This window comes from Aythya marila (genome assembly GCF_965140915.1).
Source record: "Aythya marila genome assembly, chromosome: 19".
Lineage (NCBI taxonomy): Eukaryota > Metazoa > Chordata > Aves > Anseriformes > Anatidae > Aythya > Aythya marila.
In genome coordinates, this window is record NC_139060.1 from 306,570 (window position 1) to 329,512 (window position 22,943).

At 53.3% G+C, this 22,943-nt stretch overlaps 1 protein-coding gene across 1 annotated transcript; it reads left to right on the forward strand.

Annotated features, from left to right (window-relative positions):
* Positions 1–5,261: 5,261 nt before the first annotated feature.
* SAPCD2 (suppressor APC domain containing 2) lies at positions 5,262–22,671 on the forward strand. The gene is given in 7 exon segments (XM_082775757.1): positions 5,262–5,390; positions 5,392–5,932; positions 14,017–14,150; positions 19,406–19,552; positions 20,377–20,478; positions 21,068–21,190; positions 21,699–22,671. Coding segments are annotated over 7 exon segments (1,290 nt in total). The 5' UTR covers positions 5,262–5,276; the 3' UTR covers positions 21,828–22,671.
* Positions 22,672–22,943: the final 272 nt, after the last annotated feature.

The following is a 22,943-nucleotide window of genomic DNA, read 5'->3' on the forward strand; positions in this document are numbered from 1 at the left end:
ACCACAGGGTGGCACGGGGTGAGTACCCACCATATCGTCTTCCTTGTGTGGGTGAACGCCTACCCCTGACAGCTGAGACACTGCTTTGTACAGGTGCGAAGGAGAATAATCTCTCTTCAAGTTGGTGAACCTTTTCAGAAAGTTTCTCCCAAGTGTTCTCCTTTGGTCGGTGGGCACTGGTTGGTTCAGGTGGGGAGGACAATAGATTCTCTTCAAGTTGGTGAACCTTTTCAGAAAGTTTCTCCACAGCTGAGACGCAGGCCTGTAAGGAAGAGGAGAGACTTTCTTCGTACTGCCGGAGTTGTTTAGCCGCTTCACCCACTGTGGGTTCCTCATCCTCTTTCCAGGCCATTATTGCCAATGAGCTGGCATATGATGATGGTGCACTCCGTACAAACTTCCGCCACATGGGTCGTGTACACTTGACTTCATCTGGATCTGTGGATGTTTGTTTGAGGTCTGGATCCTCATAAATCACTTCCCGTACGGCTAATTCCCTCAGGTACTGGATTCCCTTCTCCATAGTGGTCCACTTGCCTGGTAGACATAAAATATCTTCCTTGAAGGGATACCTTTCCCTCACAGCTGAGAGGAGACGCCTCCAGAGGCTGGTGGGTCGTGCTCCATCTGCAATTGCTTTGTCAATGCCGGCGTCTCGAGCAAGGGATCCCAGCCGCTTGGCTTCCCTGCCGTCTAATTCCACACAATTGGCTCCAGAGTCCCAGCACCGGAGCAGCCAGGTGACAAGCTGCTCACCTATACAGCGACCAAAATCTTTTCGCACATCTCGTAGCTCGCGCTCGTTTAGGCTTCGGGTAGTTACTGTTGCTCTTTCGGCATCCTCATCTTCCTCCTCCTGAATCCTTGACGGCCCAGCGTCGTCATCATCTTCGTCATCTCTATACTTAGTTTTGGCAGAAGCCTTACCTGGATTGGCAGAAGACTCTCTGCGTTCTAAACGACTTGAATTTCTATACCATATTTTCACATTCTCTACAGGGGCAGCTTGCACTGCTACTGCTCGTTTCTCTGACTTTGTTACAGGGTCTGCCACAGGGGTTGGAATGCCCTCTGCAGGGTCAACTTGCACTGCTACAGCTCGTTTCTCTGACACGGCCACAGGAGCTGGAGCGGCTACAGGAGCTGGAGTTGGAGCTGGAGCAGTTGCAGGAGCTGGGACTGGAGCAGCAGTAGGAGCTGGAGCTGGAGCGGCTTCAGGAGCTGGAGCTGGAGCGGCTTCAGGAGCTGGGACTGGAGCAGTTGCAGGAACTGGGACTGGAGCGGCTGCAGGAGCTGGGACTGGAGCGGCTGCAGGAGCTGGGACTGGAGCGGCTGCAGGAGCTGGGACTGGAGCGGCTGCAGGAGCTGGGACTGGAGCGGCTGCAGGAGCTGGGACTGGAGCGGCTGCAGGAGCTGGGACTGGAGCAGCTGCAGGAGCTGGAGCTGGAGCAGCTTCAGGAGCTGGGACTGGAGCGGCTGCAGGAGCTGGGACTGGAGCGGCTGCAGGAACTGGGACTGGAGCGGCTGCAGGAACTGGGACTGGAGCAGCTGCAGGAGCTGGAGCTGGAGCAGCTTCAGGAGCTGGGACTGGAGCGGCTGCAGGAGCTGGGACTGGAGCGGCTGCAGGAGCTGGGACTGGAGCGGCTGCAGGAGCTGGGACTGGAGCGGCTGCAGGAGCTGGGACTGGAGCGGCTGCAGAATCCACCGTAGGGGTCACAGTGGCCGTTGGATCTGTCACAGGGTTTGGAGTGGCCGCAGGGTCTGTCACTAAGTTGACAGCAGTATCAATGGCAGCTCGATAGGCATGAGCCAGGCCCCAGCACGTTACAATGATTTGTGTTACTTTGGAACTGCCAGAATCATTACACCTTTTTTTCAAGCATTCTGCCAGTTTTTGAGGATTTTGCCATTGTTCAGGGGTGAATTTCCAACACACTGGGGGTGCCAACTGCTCTAGATGCCTGCCCATATCCACCCATACTCCCTGCCACCCACAACTATACTGCCTCCGGGCAGATCTCCGGATGAGCTTCCTAAGTAGTTGTTTAACTTTAAGCAGAACTTGAAGTGCATTCAGGAGGCAGAACAACAGGACTATGCTGGTCTGAGTATCCCAAGGATATTCAATATCTTGGAGAGCTATTGTAATAAACTCAGAGGATAAGAGGGTGGTGAAGGAGGAAGGGAGAGTGATCAAGGAGGGTACAGGGGTGGTGAAGGAGAAAGGGAGAGTGATTAAGTAAGAAAAATTATCTTCCCCTTTCCCCTCCACAGATTGACTCCCTAATGAAAAAAGGCAACAGATACAATTGCTAATAGTTTCCAAAATACAGTTTCCAAAGTATAGAATCGAAGATGTTACTGAGTACAAATACCAGGTTAGAGTCATGGCCAGATATTTCATCATCTCATAAGCCACTGATACAACACACAGTACCATAACGGTCTGAAACCAGGGCCCGGAGAGGATAAACAACATGACAGAGAGCACATACGGAAAATAACGTGCTATAATACTCAATTTGGAAAACAGGCGCAGCACAGTTGAGATTAAAGTAATCAGCATTATGACAAGTGACTATTAAGCAGGTCTAATACTTATACCAATTTTAGTTTAACACACTCTGGTCAGATCTGCCGTTATCTCAACATTTCGAGCCCCACGTTGGGCGCCAAAAAGACTGTCGTGGTTTAACCCGGCTGGCAGCTAAACACCACGCAGCCGTTCGCTCACCCTCCCCCCTCCCTCTCTGGGACGGGGGAGAGAAATGGAAAGTGAAGCTCGTGAGTTGAGATGAAGACAGTTTAATAAGACAGGAAAATAATAATAATAATAATAATAATAATAATAATAATACAATGATGATAATAGTACTACTACTAATAATATGTACAAACAAGTGATGCACAATGCAATTGCTCACCACCCGCTGACCGATGCCCAGCTTAACCCCGAGCAGTCCGGCCCCCTCCCCCCGGCTAGCCACCCCTATATATTGTTTAGCATGACGTCAGATGGTATGGAATACCCCTTTGGCTAGTTTGGGTCACCTGTCCTGGGTCTGTCCCCTCCCAGCTCTTACTGCACCCCCCCAGCCTGCCCGTTGGCAGGACAGAGCAAAGGCTGAGATGTCCTTGGCTTAGTATAAGCACTGCTCTGCAACAATTAAAGCATCGGGGTGTTATCAGCACTCTTCTCATTCTAAGCCAAAACACAGCATTCCACCAGCTACTAGGAAGAAAATTAATTCTGTGCTAACTGAAACCAGGACACTGCACAAGCCCGGCCATCACCCTTCTCCAGCACACTAACTGCCTGACTCCCTTAGTTCAGTGCCATGAGCATCATATCAGGACAAATTCCTTTCAGGTGCCTCCCCAGGGCTGAGCCACTTGCTGTTCCTGGGACATGGGAATAGTGACACCAGAATGACACCTGTGCTTTGTAGTCTGCCTTGTTGCAATGAATCTGACAGAAGGAGCTTGCAGAGAAAGGCAGTATCTTTTACTAGGCAGTATCTTTTGCACTGTTAAATCTAATAGTTCAAATTTCAGGCTAAATTATAGAAACACTTTATCTTAAAACTGCTGGTTCATAAAAATTCTGTAAGAAAGATAGAAGTAAAATCCAGCTGGCGATCAGCCACCAGTGGTGTTCCCTGGAGGTCGGTGTTGGGGCGCATCCTCTTTAATACCTTTATTGATAATTTGGACGAGGGAATTGAGTGCACCCTCAGTAAGTTGTCAGATGACACCAAGTTGGGGGGAAGTGTTGATCTGCTGGAGGGTAGGAAGGCCCTGCACAAGGACCTGGACAGAATGGGTCGGCGGGATGAGGTTGAACATGGCTAAGTGCCGGGTCCTGCACTTTGGCCACAACAACCCCATGCAGCACTACAGGCTTGGGGGAAAGTGACTGGAAAGCTGTGCAGAGAAAAAGGATCTGGGGGTGATGATTGATGCTTGCCTGACCATGAGCCAGCAGCATGCCCAGGTGGCCAAGAAGGCCACAAGAGCATCCTGGCTTGTATCAGGAACAGCGCAGCCAGCAGGACCAGGGAGGTGATCATCCCCTTGATCATTCCACTCTGGTGAGGCTGCACCTCAAGTACTGTGTTCAGTTTTGGGCCCCTCATGACAAGAAGGCCATCGAGACCCTGGAGTGTGTCCAGAGAAGGGTTACAAAGCTGGTGAAGGGCCTGCAACACAAGTCCAGGACACAAGTAGCAGCTTAGAGAACTAGGGCTGTTTAGTCTGGAGAAGAGGAGGCTCAAGGGAGACCTTATTGCTCTCTACAACTACCTGAAAGGGAGGTGTGGGGAGCTGGGGGTTTGCCTCTTCTCACAGGTAACCAGTGATAGGACTAGAGGGAATGGCCTCAAGTTGCACCAAGAGGGGTTCAGGTTGGAATTTAGGGGACATTTCTTTGCAATAGTGAGAGTCATGTCACAGTTTGGACTTTTTGATCCTGTTCACTAACCAGATTTGCTCTAGAGATGTTAGAAATGCTAGGTCTTCAGGTATCTCTGCTTCAAAAAGTACATGCTTCCCTTTACAAGGTTATGGTGCCTTTGGTGCAGAAGAGGCAGGGCTTTCAGGGCGGTGAAGAAGACTCCCAGGAAAAAATGTTCCCCCACCTACCTTACTAAGGCTCTTACATCCCAGGCTCTGTACCTGTTGAAAAACGTGTGCAACAAAATTTGGGAAAGGTGCAAAGTCCATCTCAGTGATTTGGCCATCCTGTCCAGCATCTGAAGTTTGTCACTGTAAGAAGCGGAAAAAGCTGTTGAGTTCGAGCACAGGTAGCAGACTCCTAGTTCTGCTGGCAAGTAAGCAGATTTACGACCGGAGAAACAGCAGGTGAGGCAGTGCTGTGAGCAAACAGGATTTGCGCCTGACGAAGCACCAGCACCAGCCTGGCTTTTCGCGGACCTCCCCCCTGCTGGGAAACAGCTGCGGCCAAAGGTCACCAGGCCGTTACAGGCGGCACCCCGCGCCCTGCGGCTGCCGGCGGGAGGCGCCTTCCCGTCCCCGCGACCGGCTGCGGTCCCGGCCGGAGCCGGCGGGATCCCGAGCGGCCGGGATGAGCCCTGCGGGCTCGGCGGCGAGCGAGGCCGCTCGCTGCGCGGAGGGGTCCGGCGGGGGCCGCTCCCCAAGCGGGGGGGGGAAGAGGGCGGGGGGGGCGGGGGCAGCAGAGCCCCCCGGGACACGGGCGAGCGGGGAGGGGGCGGCTCGCGCCGCGCCGCAACTCAAACCAGCGGCCACGCCCGCAGCCAATGGGCCCGCGGGGCTGCCCACCGCCAGCCAATGGGAGCTCGGGGCTGCCCGCCGCCAGCCAATGGGAGCGCGGGGCCGGGGCGGGGCCGGTAGCCCAGCGCGGCTGGGCGGCGAGGTGCCCTCGGGGCGGCGGCGGCGGCGATGGCTCCGGAGCGCGGGGCCCGGCCGCCCCCCGGCGGGCCGCCCCCCGCCGGCACCGAGGGGCTGCCCAGGGCCTTCCTGCAGAGCCTGCGCACCCTGTTCGACATCCTGGACGACCGGCGGCGGGGGTACGTGCACCTCCGGGAGATCGAGTCCCGCTGGCAGGGGGCGGAGGCTCGCGAGCTGCCCGCCGGTGTGCTGGAGGGGCTGCGGCGGGCGGCGCCGGCCAGCGGGTACCTCACCTTCGAGCGCTTCGTCCTGGGGCTGCGCGCCGCGCTGCCCGGCGCCGACGGTGGGCCCCCGGTGAAGGGACGAGCCCCGGGGCGCGGCGGCGGCGAGCCGCGGGCGGCGGAGAAGGAGAAGGAGAGGGAGAGGGAGAGGGAGAGGGGCCACGGCACCGCCGTCAGCGCCTCGCGGAGCCTGGAGAAGCTGCCGAGCCCCTGCGGCGCCGAGGAGCGGCGGGGACAGAACGCGGGACACCGGGAGCCGGAGCCGAGCCAGCCCCGGGCGCGAGGTGAGAGGCGCCCCGGCATCCCCGGGCCGGCTGCGGCTCGATGGGAGACGGCGGGTGCGGGTCCCTTCACCAGGCCGGAACGGGCCCGCTCTGCGTGCTGAAGGTGTCTGGCCGTGTACGGGCATCGCAGCAGAGCTGGCAGCGTTGCGAGTGATCCAGCGGCACCGTTGCCGGAGAGTCGAGTTAGGCAGGGCAGGCTGGGATCCACACCCATGGCTAGGTCTGGTTCTCAGGCAGCACAGACCTGTTCTTTCTTTTTCATTTAAAACAACAGTAAATTCTTCCCCCAGGCCAGATGCAGAACTCAGAGAAGTCGCTGATATTTATTTTTTATTTTGTCTTCAGTGGGCTTTGATTCAAGTTCTAGATAAACCGGAATGGAGAACGCACAGTTTGCAAATCCTGCTCTGTCTTGGGCTTGTTCTTCCCTTTACATTTCTCCTCGTGTGGGCGCTTGTCTCTTTATAGTGGTGACAAGAAGAATTAAGGGCTTTACAGTAACATGTCCGTAGTTGTCCTCTGGCACAAAGTCTGTAGGTGACCTTCCTTGTGGGGTGGATCATGAAGCTGATCATCTCTGAGAGTTGCTGGGTATTGGGATGGGGAAGCAAACTCCTGAGAGCCAAGCAGCTTTGCTTGAGTACCAGCTGCAGCTGTGTAGTCAGAGTTAATGCTGTGAGTGTGCATTATCAGAAGGGGTTGCTCCATGATTTCAGGCACATTTTGAATAGTGAAAAAGAGTGAAATCTCATTCAACTGTGTTGTTAATTACATGGCACAATTTACAGCAATAAATGAATGGGAAAGCAGCAGTAGGGAGATGTGCTTCAGTGTCCCCAAGCACTCACTGTCCAGGCGGTCGGGACAGGGAATGCCCCGCAGCCGCTGGCAGAGCTTTGGCTGCAGAGCCCAGCAGCAGGTTGCTGCTGGCTGTGTCCCTTCCTCAGGACCTGGGGTCCCTGTGCTGGATCTGCCAGGGTTCCCCTGATCCTGGGCCAGTGAGCTATTAGAGGGCTTTGTGCTGTCTCACATGGCTTTGTCCTAGGGTTGCAGTCTGGCATTGCACCTAAAGTGGGGCATCCACCTACTGCTGCGGGAAACATGGCTCTGACCCCCATCCCAGCGTTCTCCATCCTTTGCTTGTCTTAGATGCAGTGACTGGGAAGTTCATGGAGTGAGGTGATTCAGCCAACTGAATGGGTGTAAAATACATTATTTTTATACTTTTGTGTGCTTATATGTGTTCTTTGGCATGATCATTCAGTTTGATGGGCTGGTGAGAATTTTGGGCTGACAAAGGCAGGAGAGCAGGACGACTTCCTTTACCTTGGGAAAGTTGTCTGAGCTAGTTTGCCTTCTGTTCCCCACCCTTTCCTTTTAAACATTGCAGAGATTGTCTGCTTCTCATTTTGCCTCCAGACTAATCACTAGAACTTACTTAGTGGACTGTTATTAAAGTTGTTTTATCATCAAGAATGTAAATCCAGAAAAAAAATGAAAAAAAAAATCCTGCTTGATAAATAATCATCAAATTGAAAGCTCTCTACTAGATGGGACTGAGCAGATGACTACTGCAGAATATAATTTTCTGGTTGCTGAGGATCTTTCTATTATGGTATGGTATACTGATGTCCTGAGCCTGCAGGCAAGTTTAGTGCCTCAGCCCTTGCTGCCAGCTTCCCCAAAAGCAGGGCTATATTCTGGCAACAGGCTTGAATTTTAGACTAATTCAGCAACTTAGTGAAAGTTATAACTCAGTTACCGTATGTCTTTTAACTCTGGATCCTGCACACCTGCTCAGTGATACCCTCTGCAGAGGGCTTTCCTAAGCATGTGATTGTACTGGTGCATGTTCCCTTCAAAGGGATGTGAAAGATTCAAGCATCAATGAGGCAGGACTTGGCTCTTTTCTCACTGAGGAGAAATGTGGGTCCAGTAAGGCCTGTCTCAATTAGATTACATCATTTGGGCTTAAGGTTATTCTCAGCCTCCAGTCATATGATGTACCTTTTGTAAGAACTCTAGCTGAGAGTGGGGAGATGATGTATCAGTACTTGTAATCATCAAAGTGTTTGATGGCGCTCTCCCTGTCTTGTGTTCCTGAGGAAAGGAGGTACTGACAGGATGCTACCCAATCTCTACTTCCTGGCCCAGGGTGGATCCGCATGTGACAGAGGTAATTTGAGTATGAATTATGGCAAGATGGCAGAGGCTGAGGGCTAGGTGATCTTCCTGGCACTTTCAGGTGGTGCAGTGAGCTAGTGGGACAGCAATTCAAGTCCCTGTTCCACCTTCATCACTGATTTCTGTTAGCATGGGCAGAGACATGGTAGCATGGGCTTCTAAAGACATTCCTGCTCAAAGTCGTCTTCAAGGTTCTCAGAAGTTAGTGTCAGCCAGGCAATGCTGGAGCAGCCTGCACATCATAAGCAGTTGCTTCGTTGCCAGCCACAGTGTCCAGGAGCCCACTGATATGCCTGGCACGAGGATCACAGAATCACAGAATTGAAGGGGTTGGAAAGGACCTCGGAAGATCACTGGGTCCAACCCCCCTGCCAAAGCAGGTTCCTTAGAGCAGCCTGCCCAGGTAGGCATCCAGACGGGCCTTGAATATCTCCAGGGAAGGAGACTCCACAACCTCCCTGGGCAGCCTGTTCCAGTGCTCCGTCACCCTCACCGTGAAGTTCTTTTGCATGTTGGTGCGGAACTTCCTGTGCTGTATCTTGTGGCCATTACCCCTTGTCCTGTCCCCACAAACCGCTGAAAAGAGGTTGGCCAAATCCCTCTGTCTCCCGCGCCTCAGGTATTTATACACACTGATGAGATCCCCTCTCAGTCTTCTTTTCTCAAGGCTGAGCAGACCCAGGTCTCTCAGCCTTTCCTCATAGGGAAGATGTTCCAGCCCCCCTATTACCTTTGTGGCCCTCTGCTGGACTCTTTCCAGGAGGTCCCTGTATTTTTTCTGTCTTTTTTGTACCGGGGAGCCCAGAACTGGACACAGTACTCCAGGTGAGGCCTGACCAGGGCAGAGTAGAGGGGGAGGATTTTCTCCCTTGACCTGCTGGCCACGCTCCCTTTAATGCATGCCAGGATCCCCTTGGCCTTCTTGGCCATGAGGGCACACTGCTGGCTCATGGTCAACCTGTCATCCACCAGGATCCCCAGCTCCTTCTCCTCAGAGCTCCTCTCCAGCAGGTCATCTCCCCAGCCCCTACTGATCCATGCGGTTGTTCCTTCCCAGGTGCAGGACTCTACACTTGCTCTTGGTAAACTTCATTTGGTTTCTTCCTGCCCAGCTCTTCAGGCTGTCCAGGTCTTGCTGAATGGCAGCACAGCCTTCTGGTGTGTCAGCTACTCCTCCCAGCTTTGTATCGTCAGCGTACTTGCTGAGGGTGGACATTATTCCCTCATCAAGGTCATCAATGAAGATGTTGAACAAGACCAGACCCAGCACCAACTCCTGGGGAACACCGCTTCGCACAGGTCTCCAGCTGGACTCTGCGCCACCAATCATCACCCTCTGAGCTCAGCCAGTCAGCCAGTTCTCAACCCACCTTACTGTCCACTCCTCTATCCCACACTTCTGCAGCTTTGCTAGCAGGATGTCATGGGAGACAGTATCAAAAGCCTTGCTAAAGTCAAGGTAGATGACATCCACTGCTCTCCCCCCACCTACTCAGCTGGTGATGCCATCATAGAAGGCAACGAGGTTGGTCGAGGACAACTTCCCCTTGGTGAATCCATGCTGACTACTCCTCATAACCTTCCTTCTCTTACAGTTGCTTGGAGATGGCATCCAGAACAAGCTGTTCCAACACCTTTCCAGGGACAGAGGTGAGACTGACTGGCCTGTAGTTTCCCGGATCCTCCTTGCCCTTCTTGAAGACCGGAGTGACGTTGGCTATCCTCCAGTCTTCAGGCACCTCTCCTGTTCTCCAGGACCTTTCAAAGATGATAGAGAGTGGTTCAACAATCACCTCTGCCAACTCCCTTAGCACACGTGGATGCATTCCATCAGGACCCATGGATTTGTGTGCTCTGTCACTTCTAGTTCCCCTCCCTTCCCTCGTCAAACCTAGTTTAAAGGCCTGGTAATCAGCTCTGAGAGCTTGCTCCCCAACACACTTGAGCCCTACTTGTCAAGTTGAATTCGGTCAGCAGCCCACATACCTGGCTTCTCAAAGGGCTGCCCAAGATCGAAATACCCAAATCCTTAGTCCAGACACCACCCCCTCAGCCAGTCATTCACCTCCCTTCTTTCTGGGTCCCGGTCACCCAAAGGGAGGACAGAGGAGAACACTACCTGCACCTCTGATCCCTTCAACAATCTTCCCAGGGTTGCAAAATCCTTTTTAATATTTTTATAGTTGCAGCTTCCTGGGATCCTACCTGAATGACAACAAGAGGATAGTAATCCTCCGGTTTAATGAGCTGTGGCAGGACCTTCCTAACGTCTCTGACACGTACCCCAGGAAGACAGCACACCTCTCTGGATAGGTTATCTGGGCTACAAATAGCAGCCTCAGTGCCTCTCAGCAAGGAGTTTCCGATCACTAAGACTCTACATGCTATTTTTGTGGCATGGGTTGTGATGCAGTTCTCTGCCCAGCCCCAATCCCTATGCTCAGTACTTCCCCCAATCTTGACACGCTTTGCAGGGTTGCTTCCCGGGTTCGTACTACTGTCCAGACCCTCAACCTCATCCTGTTCCTGCCTGAAAAGGGAGTCGCCTACAACAACTACCCTTCTGTCTTTCTTGGTGGAGGCAGTTTTGAGGCATGGAGTCAATTTCCTCGCCCTAGGCATCCTCCTGGGTACACTTTCTACCTCATCCTCACCCACCCATCTCTCAAGCTCAGGGGCCTCAAACCTGTTGCGTAAGGGCACCTGGGAAGGTGGGGCCGGTAGGAGGGGGGCACTGCATGCGAGGTTGAGCAGGGACCTGTTTCCATTCCTCCTCAACTCCCAGGTCCCCTCCCTCTGCCCGACTGCGACAGGGCAGGGGGTCCACCCCCATTTGGGGTGTCCCACCCCAGTACCTGTCCTTCAGGCCCTGCAGGGAGTTGCCCCACCAGTCTGTCTCCCTCTCACACTCCCTGGTGGCCCTCAACCTTTCCACCTCCTCCTTGAGCTCTGCCATCAGGCAGACCAGGTCATCCACCTGCTCACACCTTACATGCACAGTATCTCTGCCTCCCTCAGAGGGCAGCAACAGGCTCAGGCAATCCCTGCATCCAGAGATCTGAACTGCTGCATTTTTGAGCAGGCAGTCAGTCAGGGTGGTTGCAGACTTTCTAGAGAGAGCTCTCTGCCTAGTGTAGACCACTGCAGCCTAGCTAGTGGTAAACAGCCGTTAGATGAGTTGTTCTTGTGGGCGGGGGGGAATGCTCTGCCCTGCCTGAGCACGCCCTGCCCACACGCACTGCTGTGCAAACTGCCGCCGAGGATGGTGAGGCTGATGTTGGAGATGTCACTGTGCACAGAAGGCACCATGACAGCTCCTTGCTGCTGGTTCTTAGGTTGCCTGCTGCAGCAGGTGTCTCAGCATTAGGGGTCTTTACCCTAGTGGTTCCCTATGGAAAAGCTTTCATCCCTGCTGAGAGCCAAGGAATTATGATATGGGGTGGTTAGTGCCTTGCCCAAGGGGTCTGCAGTGTCTATGGGCACTGCCTCCTACCAGCGCAGCCTTTGTGGCTAGGGTGGCCTGGCTCTACCAGCCTGGGAGGGAGGAGGCAGGACCTCTCCTGCTCCCTAGAAAGTCTGATCCCTACTCATAACCAGAGGTCCTGTTTTAGTCACTATGTTGTTAGCTCAGGTGCACAGAGCTCATTTGTTTGACTGGTGAACACGTTCTTATCAAAGTTTCAGCTCAGATCAGCCTGTGGGCTCCACTTTTATCATGCAACACAGACCCAATACTAGCACTTCTGGGTAACAGCAGCAAAAACTGTTTTAACATGTTGTTTCTACCCTGCAGCTCTTCCCAGAGGTGCTCCTGGTTTTGCTTTGGGATTCTGCTTATCAAAGCTACTCTCAGTTTTGGGACTATTCTTCTGCTTCCCCATCAGGATGTGTTATAGGTCTGCTAGGAGAACATGTGCATAGCTGCGCCAGTCTTGCTGTTTTAGCTGTCCCTCACAGGGTGTATGATATGGTTGTATGAAACTAAAGACAGTTGGCAAAACAGATAAATGAGCAATATCAAGACTTTGTGCTTAGTAAGATGTCAGAGACCTGTCTCTGCTGGAGCACTTGCTGATAAGACAAGTGGGACACTGTGATAAACCAGCAGGTGGATTTTTCCCATACCATCATGGCCCCTCTTCTCAGTGACACAAAGTGACAGGCTGAGCGAGGTTACTGCATAGCATGCCACTGTTGGAGCATTGCCTGCTATGAGTGCAAGTCTAACTCCTGTTGCTGAACTAATAGATATGTGGCACCACAGACACCCGCAGTGTGGTGTGATTCTCCCTGACCTCACTGCCTTCCAGCTCCCTCCTGTGAATCGAGCTTGTCTTTGAGATGCAGGGTGACTTCTGTCTCCACTCACTTCTCCTGCCCTATATTCCTCTTCCTTCCCATCTGTGTGCTCTGCTGAGGAGGCTTGTGCAGCAGCTAGGTGGTATGCCTGGCTGTGCAGCACCATGCATCCTGCCTCAGCACTCCCAGTCCTTCATGCCCATCTGCACTGGAGAACATGCTAGACCTGTGGAAGTTTGCTCAGGTGCCTGGGAGCCAGCATGTGCCCAGCCCATAGAAGGATGTGGTGATGGGTGGGAGTGCCTGGGAGATACATGGGCAGCAGTCCCATGGAGATGTTCTCCACAGCTGCCTCGCTGCCTGCTTTCATTTGCCTACTTCCCTGCTGCTATTTTCTGGTTCTTTTTTGGTAAAGCAGGGAAAGCAAAAAGCTGTGATCAGAGAGCATGGTGAGCAGCAAGAATGAGGAGGGTGAGCACACGGTAGGGTCTGCTGGGGACTCGGCAGGGGACTGGAGCAAGGAGGGAGTGCAGCAGGCTTGCTGCCTGGGCATGTCTGGAAGGGGTGGTGACAGCAACCTTGGTGCCCTGGTACCACAGTTCACAGCAGCAGGGCGGTGCTCTAAACTCATCCAGAAACATGGAGCTGAGCTGCCTGGGACATGGCTGCAGGGCTGTCTTTCTGGCAAGTTAGCCAGGGCATGGAGTACAGGGCTTGTGCTGATTTCAGAAGGTGCTTAGCCAGTACCTGCTTTAGTGTACAAGCATATAGCATGGGCAGGAGACATCTGATCCAGCCTGAAACCTGCCAGTGTGAATTTAATCTGCAAAAATAGGTTATGTGTGGATTTGGACCAGCATAATTTGTATGTAGTACATCAGCCTTTCGCTAAATAGGATGTTAGGATTTTGATAAAAATTTGGTAACCCTATAGCCAGATTGTTGTATGTTTAGACCAAAGGCATGCAGCTTCTGGTATGCATCACCCCCTTTAGCACCAAGCACATATCTGGGTGGGGAAGGAAAGTGTATTTGTTCTGAAATGTGTTGGTCTGATCTCCATGACCATCTCCAGAGCTGCTCTAAGTGGCTGCCCCCTCCAAAGAAAGCCCCTTGTGAGAGCTGCCACAAATGACTGGAGAAGGAGCTGATCCCTGACTCTCTCTGATGCTGCTGGGTTGCCACTGTTTGTACAAATGGGAGCAACTGTGTGAGCCCGTCACCAAACGGGAGCTGCCTTCAGGAGGAGGTGAGTGCATGGCAGGGCCTGTGCTTCCTGAGCAGAAGTCAGGGATCCCGTGAAGACTGGACTGAAAACTGGAGTTGGCAGTACCACTAATGGTTTAATTGTGCTGGAACTGAAGCAGCATTGCCTAGAAGTTGCCTGCTTTTTACAGAAGATGATTACCAAAGTCTGTTGCCGGCCTGGCATAACAAAGTAAGCTGTTGCTTGCCTGCACAAAGATGTGAGCAGGTGCTATGTGCAGTGCTTCCTCAGCTGCTGCCTGCTTGCAGGGCTACCCCACAGACTGCCCCACAGAGGGGCCATGGGGAGGTTTTGTTGCAAGCAGCTGATGCCCTCATGCTTTCATCTGTTACAGGTATTGATGTTAAGTCTGCTGGGCAGTCCCAGGGAGATGGTGGCCATGGAGGCACTGGGGACGTTCGGAGACATCAGAGGTTACATGCAGAACACCGGAGACACACTATAGCCAACGGTGTGGATTTTAGCATGGTAAGAAAACAGCCTTGTCCTGGGCTGCAGTCAAGGGGCCTGCCCCTGCAGGATTTCTGTTATAAAGCTGTATTGATGTACATTGTGGTCTTGCAGTTACTTCCAAGGCGTTTTCTGTCCTGAAATGTGCAAGAGAAAGAGAAGTTATGGTTTCCCCTGTGTCCCATGGAGCAATGTCAGACTATGGAGTTGGCATCTGTGCAGTCAAACACTGTCTTCATGGGCAAAAACTTGGGTAGAGAAAGGCAACAATTTACCTTATGGTACAGGAGAAGGCCCCAGTGCTGCAGTCATCTGAGAAGATTGGTCTCTGGGCTTTTCAAGCATGCCTTGTGCAGAGCCTCAGTGCTGTGTCCTCTGCTAGCTGTTCTTTGTAGGTCAGGTCTCAAGCATGCTGATCCTTGTGGCTCCCAAGAGATTTTTGCCATTAATGCAGAGAAATCTAAACTGAATTTGCCTGGGAAGCCCAGTATCAAGGGATCTGCTCCCCTCTCTGTCCCTGAATGGAGAGGTTTGGATCAGCTTGCCCAAACCAAGGGATCTGCACTGCTCCCAAGTGGAATAGCGAAGCTGCCTGGGCATGTTGCCCACAAGCTCAAGCCAAGACCTTGCCTGCAGGATGAGTGATCATCTGGTCTTTCTTGCTTTGTCTCGTGGCATGAGGGCTGCAGGCCAGGCCATGACTCTCACATCTGCAACTCCACTTTTGGCACCCTGGTGTCACCGGCTTCCTGATCTGAGCAGGGCCAGCAGGCTGCATTAGTGTCCTTGTGGAGCATTGATTACAGCATTGCACTGGCCTTGGGCAACATAACATGCTCTGATTCCCAGCCTGGCCAGTCTGGGGAGGGTGCAGTTTATGTACGCATGGGAAAAGATTTGTTGGGCTTACAGCAATGCAAGGGGCTGGGTCTCCCCTTCAAGTGCTGCATAGAGTCATCATGCAGCACTTGAAGGGGAAGCAGGCGATCAGGCCCAGTCAGCATGGCTTTATGAAAGGCAGGTCATGCCTGATGAACCTGATCTCCTTCTATGACAGAGTGACGCGCTGGGTGGATGAGGGAAAGGCTGTGGATGTGGTCTACCTTGACTTCAGCAAGGCTTTTGACACCGTCTCCCACAGCATTCTCCTCAAGAAACTGGCTGCTCTTGGCTTGGACTGGCGCACGCTTCGTTGGGTTAGAAACTGGCTGGATAGCCGGGCCCAAAGAGTCGTGGTGAATGGAGCCAAGTCCAGTTGGAGGCCAGTCACTAGTGGCGTCCCCCAGGGCTCGGTGCTGGGGCCGGTCCTCTTTAATATCTTCATCGATGATCTGGACGAGGGCATCGAGTGCACCCTCAGTAAGTTCGCAGATGACACCAAGTTAGGTGCGTGTGTCGATCTGCTTGAGGGTAGGAAAGCTCTGCAGGAGGATCTGGATAGGCTGGACCAATGGGCTGAGGTCAACTGCATGAAGTTTAACAAGGCCAAGTGCCGGGTCCTGCACCTGGGGCGCAATAACCCCAAGCAGAGCTACAGGCTGGGAGAGGAATGGTTGGAAAGCTGCCAGGCAGAGAAGGACCTGGGAGTGATGGTGGACAGTCGGCTGAATATGAGCCAGCAGTGTGCTCAGGTGGCCAAGAAGGCCAACGGCATCCTGGCTTGTATTAGGAACAGCGTGACCAGCAGGGCTAGGGAGGTGATCGTCCCCCTGTACTCAGCTCTGGTGAGGCCGCACCTCGAGTACTGTGTTCAGTTTTGGGCCCCTCGCTACAAGAAGGACATCGAGGTGCTTGAGCGGGTGCAGAGAAGGGCGACGAAGCTGGTGAGGGGCCTGGAGAACAAGTCCTACGAGGAGCGGCTGAGGGAGCTGGGCTTGTTCAGCCTGGAGAAGAGGAGGCTCAGGGGTGACCTTATTGCTCTTTACAGATACCTTAAAGGAGGCTGTAGAGAGGTGGGGGTTGGCCTGTTCTCCCACGTGCCTGGTGACAGGACGAGGGGGAATGGGCTTAAGTTGAGCCAGGGGAGTTTTAGGTTAGATGTTAGGAAGAACTTCTTTACAGAAAGGGTTGTGAGGCATTGGAACAGGCTGCCCAGGGAAGTGGTGGAGTCACCATCCCTGGAAGTCTTCAAAAGACGCTTAGATGTACAGCTTAGGGATATGGTTTAGTGGAGGGCTGTTAGCGTTAGGTTGGAGGTTGGACTCGATGACCTTGAGGTCTCTTCCAACCTAGAAAATTCTGTGATTCTGTGATTCTCTTTCAGACCGAGGGGGTCTCTGCTGAGAGGTGCTGACATGGAGCAATAAATGTGGATGTGTTTGCCTGGGATTAGGGGTCCCTCTGGTCCTCAGGTTTCTGGTGGTTGGACATTGCTGCTTTGACAGGGTATGCCCCCTTCCTCCCTTAGCAGGGTTCTCACATGTGCACATGGCTCCAAGGTGGAGTGCAGCAGAGGTGTCATCACTGCCGTGAGTGTGAAGTCCTGCCTGGTGCTGATGAGGAAGGGGATGGTGCCCAGGGTGTCTCCCTGAAGGCTGGTGTTTGTTCCCAGCACTGCCACAAGTGCTGTTGCTTTTTAGTGTTGCCATTGCCTTTGTTTCCGCATGGTGCATAGTTGTGTGGGAGGTGGGATGCAGGTGCTCTACCTTTCTTCCATCCATCCATCTCTAGTGTATCTGAGTGCTGCTCTGCCTTTACATGTTCCTCCTCCCAGAGATAGGATGCCTCAACTTGTCCTGTGGGGGTTGAGAAGTCTTCCCAAGCACCAGGGCAGAAGTATTTGGTACCAATTCCACTTCTGAGTATGCAGAGACAGTTGGAACAGGTTTGAATCCAGCAAGGATTGAATCTGCATGCAGGGTGGAGATCTTGCCTGGCTACCCTTCCTCCCTGATGAAGGGAGGATATCTGGCAAGACAAGGCACACAGCTGTGATTAGGCTAATCTGCCTAAAACCAAGGAGGGGGGGGACACACTGTTGTCCATCGTGTGTCCTATAGGCGCACTAGGACCTGTTCATCCTCCTCAGCAAAGCAGACGAGTGGGGCCTGTGCTGCAGCCCCAGGACCCTTTATGACAGCTGGTGACTCCTCAGATGTTCGGTGGGTTTTGTTGTTGTTTTATTTTCAATGAGTCCATTGATTGATCCAATTTCCCCATGTCCTTGGCATAGCTGGAATGAGACCTGTGAGAGGCCAAGCACTTTTGTTTGCAGGCAGCCCAGAGAAGAAGCACTCTCCCCTCCCCTTCTATCACAGGCAGTGACCAACCAAGATGTGCTGTGCCCATTCCACCTCCCCATTCTCCTGCCTGAGAAGCTTCTCTGCCCCTAGCTGTATCCTGTCCTCTGCCCCTAGATTGATTCCATCTGTCCCTGCACCTAACGGAACTGCTGATGTCCCACTGCTCTGTGGGATGCTGCCTCTTCCTCCGGTTCCCGTGCTGACCAGCAAGCCCAGTGGGACCAGGCTGGGATAGGCAGTCACAAGCTGCAGCCAGAACTGGATGGGGGTCCTTGCCACATACAGCACCTTCTTCATGCCCCTCAGCAATACTCTGTGTAGTTCCAGGGCTCTGTGGTTCTTCGTGTGGGTACGTCCCCTTCTCTCTGTTTGTCCATATGAGCACTGGTGTGTGAGTGGCTGCTCTATTGTAAACAGCACATCCAGAAGCAGAGGGAGCAGGAACAGCCCTGGCATAAGGGGTAGCTGGCATGTGACAATTGTGAGACTTAGGGAGTGGAGGTGGGGACAGAGAAGTGCTGGCAGCCTGAAGAAGCTGTTGGTACAGTCTCACCTGTTTGCTGGAGGCGGTCAATGTTTAGGGTCACTTCTGAGCTGAATTGTTCCCGTCCAGATGTTCTCCAAAACAGCCGAAGAGGTTTCTGAGTGTCCAGCAGTTTCTAGGCTTGCCTGCTTGTGTGATCAGAGTGCTTATGGTGGATGGAGAGCTGTCTGCCCTCCACAGTGAAGACTCTCCTGGTGCTCAGTCTGTGCCACAGGCTGTGGAGGTCAGGCAACATCACGGCAGAGAAGGCAGGCAGCCATTTGCTTTGGGGAGTGCTGGGAAATCCAGCCCAGTGCTCTCGACATGGAGGAAGGCCTTTCTGCCTTGGAGCAGCCACAAGGGTGGTTCAGGAGGGCTGTGAACTGGGGGAGCAGGCTCACGCCTGCTTGGAGAAGGGGACAGGAGTTGGACTCAATGATCCTTATGGGTCCCTTCCAACTCAGGATGTTCTATGATTCTATGACAGGGAAGAGTGAAGGCTGATGAATTGTTCTGTGGTCATTCTGTTCTTCTGGGAACAGACCCTCCTCTTCTTGACACCTCCGTGATTTCCTCATGGCGGTGCAGAGCCAAGGGGCCTTGGGAGAAGGGTGGCAGCAGAGCAGGGAGGCCCCTTGTCAGCTGGGCACAGGCAGCTAGGTGCTGCTGCTGTCTGCTGTTGATGGAGGGCCCAAGCTGCCTGTGCTGCAGCAGGTTGTGGCTGGCAGGGCCCTGTTCTGCTTGTCCCAAAGGGGTGGGGGCAAAAGCCCTGGGTGCTCTGTTAGCAACCCTCCAGAGATGTGAATATATCATGTCCCTCTCCATATGACTTGAGCTTGAACCTGAAAGACTAAGCAGACACAGTCAGCAGAAGGGTACGCTGTGCTCAACTCCAAGATGACTTGGGCAGAAAAGCAAAGGAGAAAGCAGAGAGATGGGTAAACAGGACTGTAGATTTTGTCTGGGGTTCTGGTCTCTAGATAGCTTGGCTGCTCTCTGAAAGCCAGGTGAACTTGTGCTACTGATTGAAGCTTGCAACCTCAAGAGGATTTAGACAGTGGGTGCTGGCCCTGTTCTTAGCTCATCCTTGGATAAATGACAAAGCAGAGAAACATGCTTCTTCACTAAGAGCTGGTGGGGAGCAGGCCGGGTTCCCTAGACAGGAGGATGGAGGCAACCTGACTGCCCTTCAGCTGCTGCAATTGTTCTCCCAAACTGGAGAATTCTTACTCCAAATCAGGATCAGCCAGTGGCTATCATCCAAATTCTCTGCAGCTTTTCATGGGGAAAAGAACTGACACAGCTGCTGGTAACCAAATTCCTCTGTGTCTCATGAAGAAACCAGCTCCTTGGGCTTGACAAGACTAGGCTAGAGGAAATTGCTTGAACTTCGGATTAAGTTGATCTGTAGATGCCTTCACTTGGGATCTAATGGGGCAGTGGTTCTCTGAACATTTGACTTGGACCTGGATGAGGAGGGGATAACACATCTGTGCACTGTCCTGCAGCTGAAGTATATGAAGGAGCTGGAGCAGGAGAAAGATTTCTTGCTTCAGGGTCTGGAGATGGTTGAACGTGCCCGTGAATGGTACCACCAGCACATCCACTTCATGCAAGAACGCCAGAGACTCCTGGGAAAAAACAAAACCAGTACTGTGAGTCTAGGACTTTTTCTGGGGATTCCCATCTGCCTGGGAGGGCCCGTGGGATGTGAGAACTGGGCTGGGATGTTTTGGTGTACCCAGTAGTGGCCTGGCTCTGCTGCCTCTGCTTGTTGCGTGTGCCCTCGCTGTTTGACTGAGGATCCCAGAGGGGCTGGGGATACTGGTCCAACCCTCGCTTGGCAGAAGAGAAGCATGGCAGCAAGTAAGGAGGGTATGAGCAAGCCCCTCCACGTGCCTGGTGTGGAGCTGTGGGGTTGCTGCCTGAATGGGATCAGGCCTGGCCTCTCACCATGGTGGATTTCCCAGGTAAAATTGCCCAATGCAGAGAGGCCGACCCTTCCTCACCAACTGGGACATTCTGCTGCCCACCTGCCAGCCACGGGGCTCTTCCTTGGGCCAGCCCACCTGGGGGAGCCCTAGGGCAGCACAGGAAGGGTCTTCCCTTGTGTGGACACCCATGCCCTTGGCACAGCTTGTACGCCCCCCTCACCTCCTGCCAGGCTGCATGCAGGTTCAGGATCAGAGCATGACAGAGCAGCCACAACCTCAGCCCTTGTGCTGTCTGTGCCATAATGCCAGGCTTGAGGCTGGTGTCTTGCCTTGTTAACATGGGTATGTCCCATGGCCTGTGCAAGCTCCATTCTACAAAGGTGCAGGGCCAGCTGAGACATGGAAGCAGGTGGGTGCCCCAGCTCTGGGAGGTGTTTGGAGGGGGCTGAAGGCCAGCCAGCCACCAAGTCCTCTCTGCAGGGCAGAATGACTCCCTAGAAGCTGGCCCCAAAATAATGCCTGGACTCTTCTGCCCCGTCCTCCAGGACTTCTTCCCTGATGGCAACCAGAGCCACCTGGGCCACCTGCTTCCCAAGCTGCAGGAGGTGAACCGCTGCCTGGGTGACCTCCTCTCCGCCATGGGCAAGGTGAGAGAGCAGGATGTTAGCAGCTTGCCATCATTTGTGTGAGCTAGGTGCCTGCCCTTTCTGCCCTCACACTGACAGCTGGGCTGTCATTGGAGCTGTCAGAGCTTCCCCAGGCTCTAGGGGCCAACTTGACTCTGTTGGCAAGACAAGGATGGCAGACAACCAAGAAGATAGTGCAGCTAGTCCTGGGCTAGGATGGAGGATTCTCAAGGTATTTGAAGGGATAAATGAGGTCCCCAAAAAGGTGTAGACCTTGTCATGTGAACAAGGAAAGCATCCTGCTGAGGTGCTCAACCAGTCCTCTTAGAACTGGCTGTCCTGGATGCCAGGTCACATGACTCCTGGCAGGAGCAGGACACGCTGGCATGAATGATTCCACTTTAGTCTAGAAAAGCCTTGGTGGAGACCCTGTGATGGCCTGTGCTGACTGTACTGGTGGGGTCTTAATCCTGTGTAGGACTTTGCTCAGCTCCCAGTCTATTAGTTCCCCATGGGTCACAGAAACAGCTTTTATCTTGGGACACAGGCTGGGGCGGGCCACCAGGAAGAGAGCTCAATGTCTCAGCCCTTCGCTTCATCTTCTCCACAGCCAGGGAACCCTTCCTCAACGCTGAGCAGGCTGGCCCCCACGGCCCCCGTGGTGTCCCCAGCCTCAGCAGGTTCCCAGCAAGCCATCAATATGCTGAAAGAGCAAAACCGACTTCTCACCAAGGTGAGTGGGGATGATGGAGAGGAGATACACTTACAGAGAAGGCTGGGAGGGAGCCCTTGGGGAAAAAGTATGTGACAGTTAGAAAGTGTTCCTTCAACCTGGCCAACCTTGGTCATCCTGGAGAAGGGCTATGGGCTACACCTGGAGCCCTTCCATGTCCTGCAACTGGGTACCCCTCCTGTTGAGGGGCATGTATCCAGCTATTTACTAGGTGAGGGACCATGGACATGGACCTCATTTTCCCTGCCAAAGGGAAAAGACCATGACAAATAAAGGCCACAAGAGGGTGCAGATGCTGCATCTTGGGTCTGCAAGCAGTACTTCTGGGAAGCAGACACCAAAGATACCCCTGCTAAGGCCACGCTCACCAAAGGAATTTGCATCCTGGCACATACAAATGGTGCTTTTGGGCTGTGGGGGGCTTAGAACAGCTGAGCCTAGCCCGGCTCACAGATGCCTCAGGCACAGCAGAGCTCTGATCAGCATTTTCCTCCTCTGTCCTGTGCAGGAGGTGACCGACAAGTGTGAACGCATCACCCAGCTGGAGCAGGAGAAATCTGCTCTGATCAAGCAGCTCTTTGAGGCTCGTGCCCGCAGCAACCATGAAACGAGCCAGCTGGACTCCACGTTCATCTAGTGCCTGTCCCCCAGTACTCTTCCTGGCCCCATACTTGAGCTTCCCCAGAGGGGTTTGTGGGGCTGGGACTCTTGCCCTAAAACCATTACATTCATTGCTCCAGGTGTGGAGCTCTCAAGAGTTGTGGAGGTCTAGAACTGCCCATGGCCTCCCTGTGGGAGTAAGCTGGGGACAGCACTTCCCCAACCCTGCTTGGGCAGGCCTGGGGAGTCTACCCTCCCTGCTGTGCTTGGCCAGCAGCACTGCTCGCAAGCTACTCCTTTTCTAGAACTGATTGCAGTGACTACTCCCCCATCCCGTGATCCCCAGTGTGTTGGGGGAAACAAAGGCTACCTGTGCTGTGTGCACAGGGAGAGGTGGGGGGAGAGCTGCTGTACTCTTGGCCTGACTTAGGCTGAATTCTGGCTGCTCTTAGAAAAAGATGATGCATCTTGAACACTCCATCTTGAACATTTCCAGGCAAGCCTGGTCATTGAAAGGTACCCTGTCTGTTGCTTGTCCCTCTGTCAGGGGACAAGATTGAAAATGTGTAATGGGGCATACCTAGCTCCTCCCTGCTGTCTGCTGGTGGAACCAGACTGGGCTAGAGCAGTGCCTGAGCTGGTGCTCCTCCTAGGGCAATCTCTTTCTTCAGTTTGATGTAGTGATGCCATAGTTGCTGTTTATATGTCTGCAGGCTCCTATAGTTAATGAGCCATAGACCCAAATGAGGTAACCATGTACCTCTGAGCTGCTGTTTCAGGCTGTTTGCAGATTGAGGCAGATACCTCTATGTCACTTTATTTTGTTTAACCTGGTAAGCATTTGCTTATAAGCCGGGCAGTCATATTTTTTCATGATGACTTTAGAAGGACAATAACAGAAGCCTGATTTCACACTGGGGCTTTAGGACTTGGTTTCTTGAAACTGAATGTGGGTGATGAAGAGGAAGCTGCTAGGCTCTTTCTTTGTACATCTCCAAGTGGAGAAATGGGAGCTTTGGGTGACCTGGTAGTATATGCAAGCTACCTGGGGTGACGTCCTGGGTGTGAACTGAATCCTTCTCCAGCTCTATTGGGGTGGTGGTCATGTTAGACTGATGTATCTCAGGACACCTCCTCCTTCCCACCCAGCTCA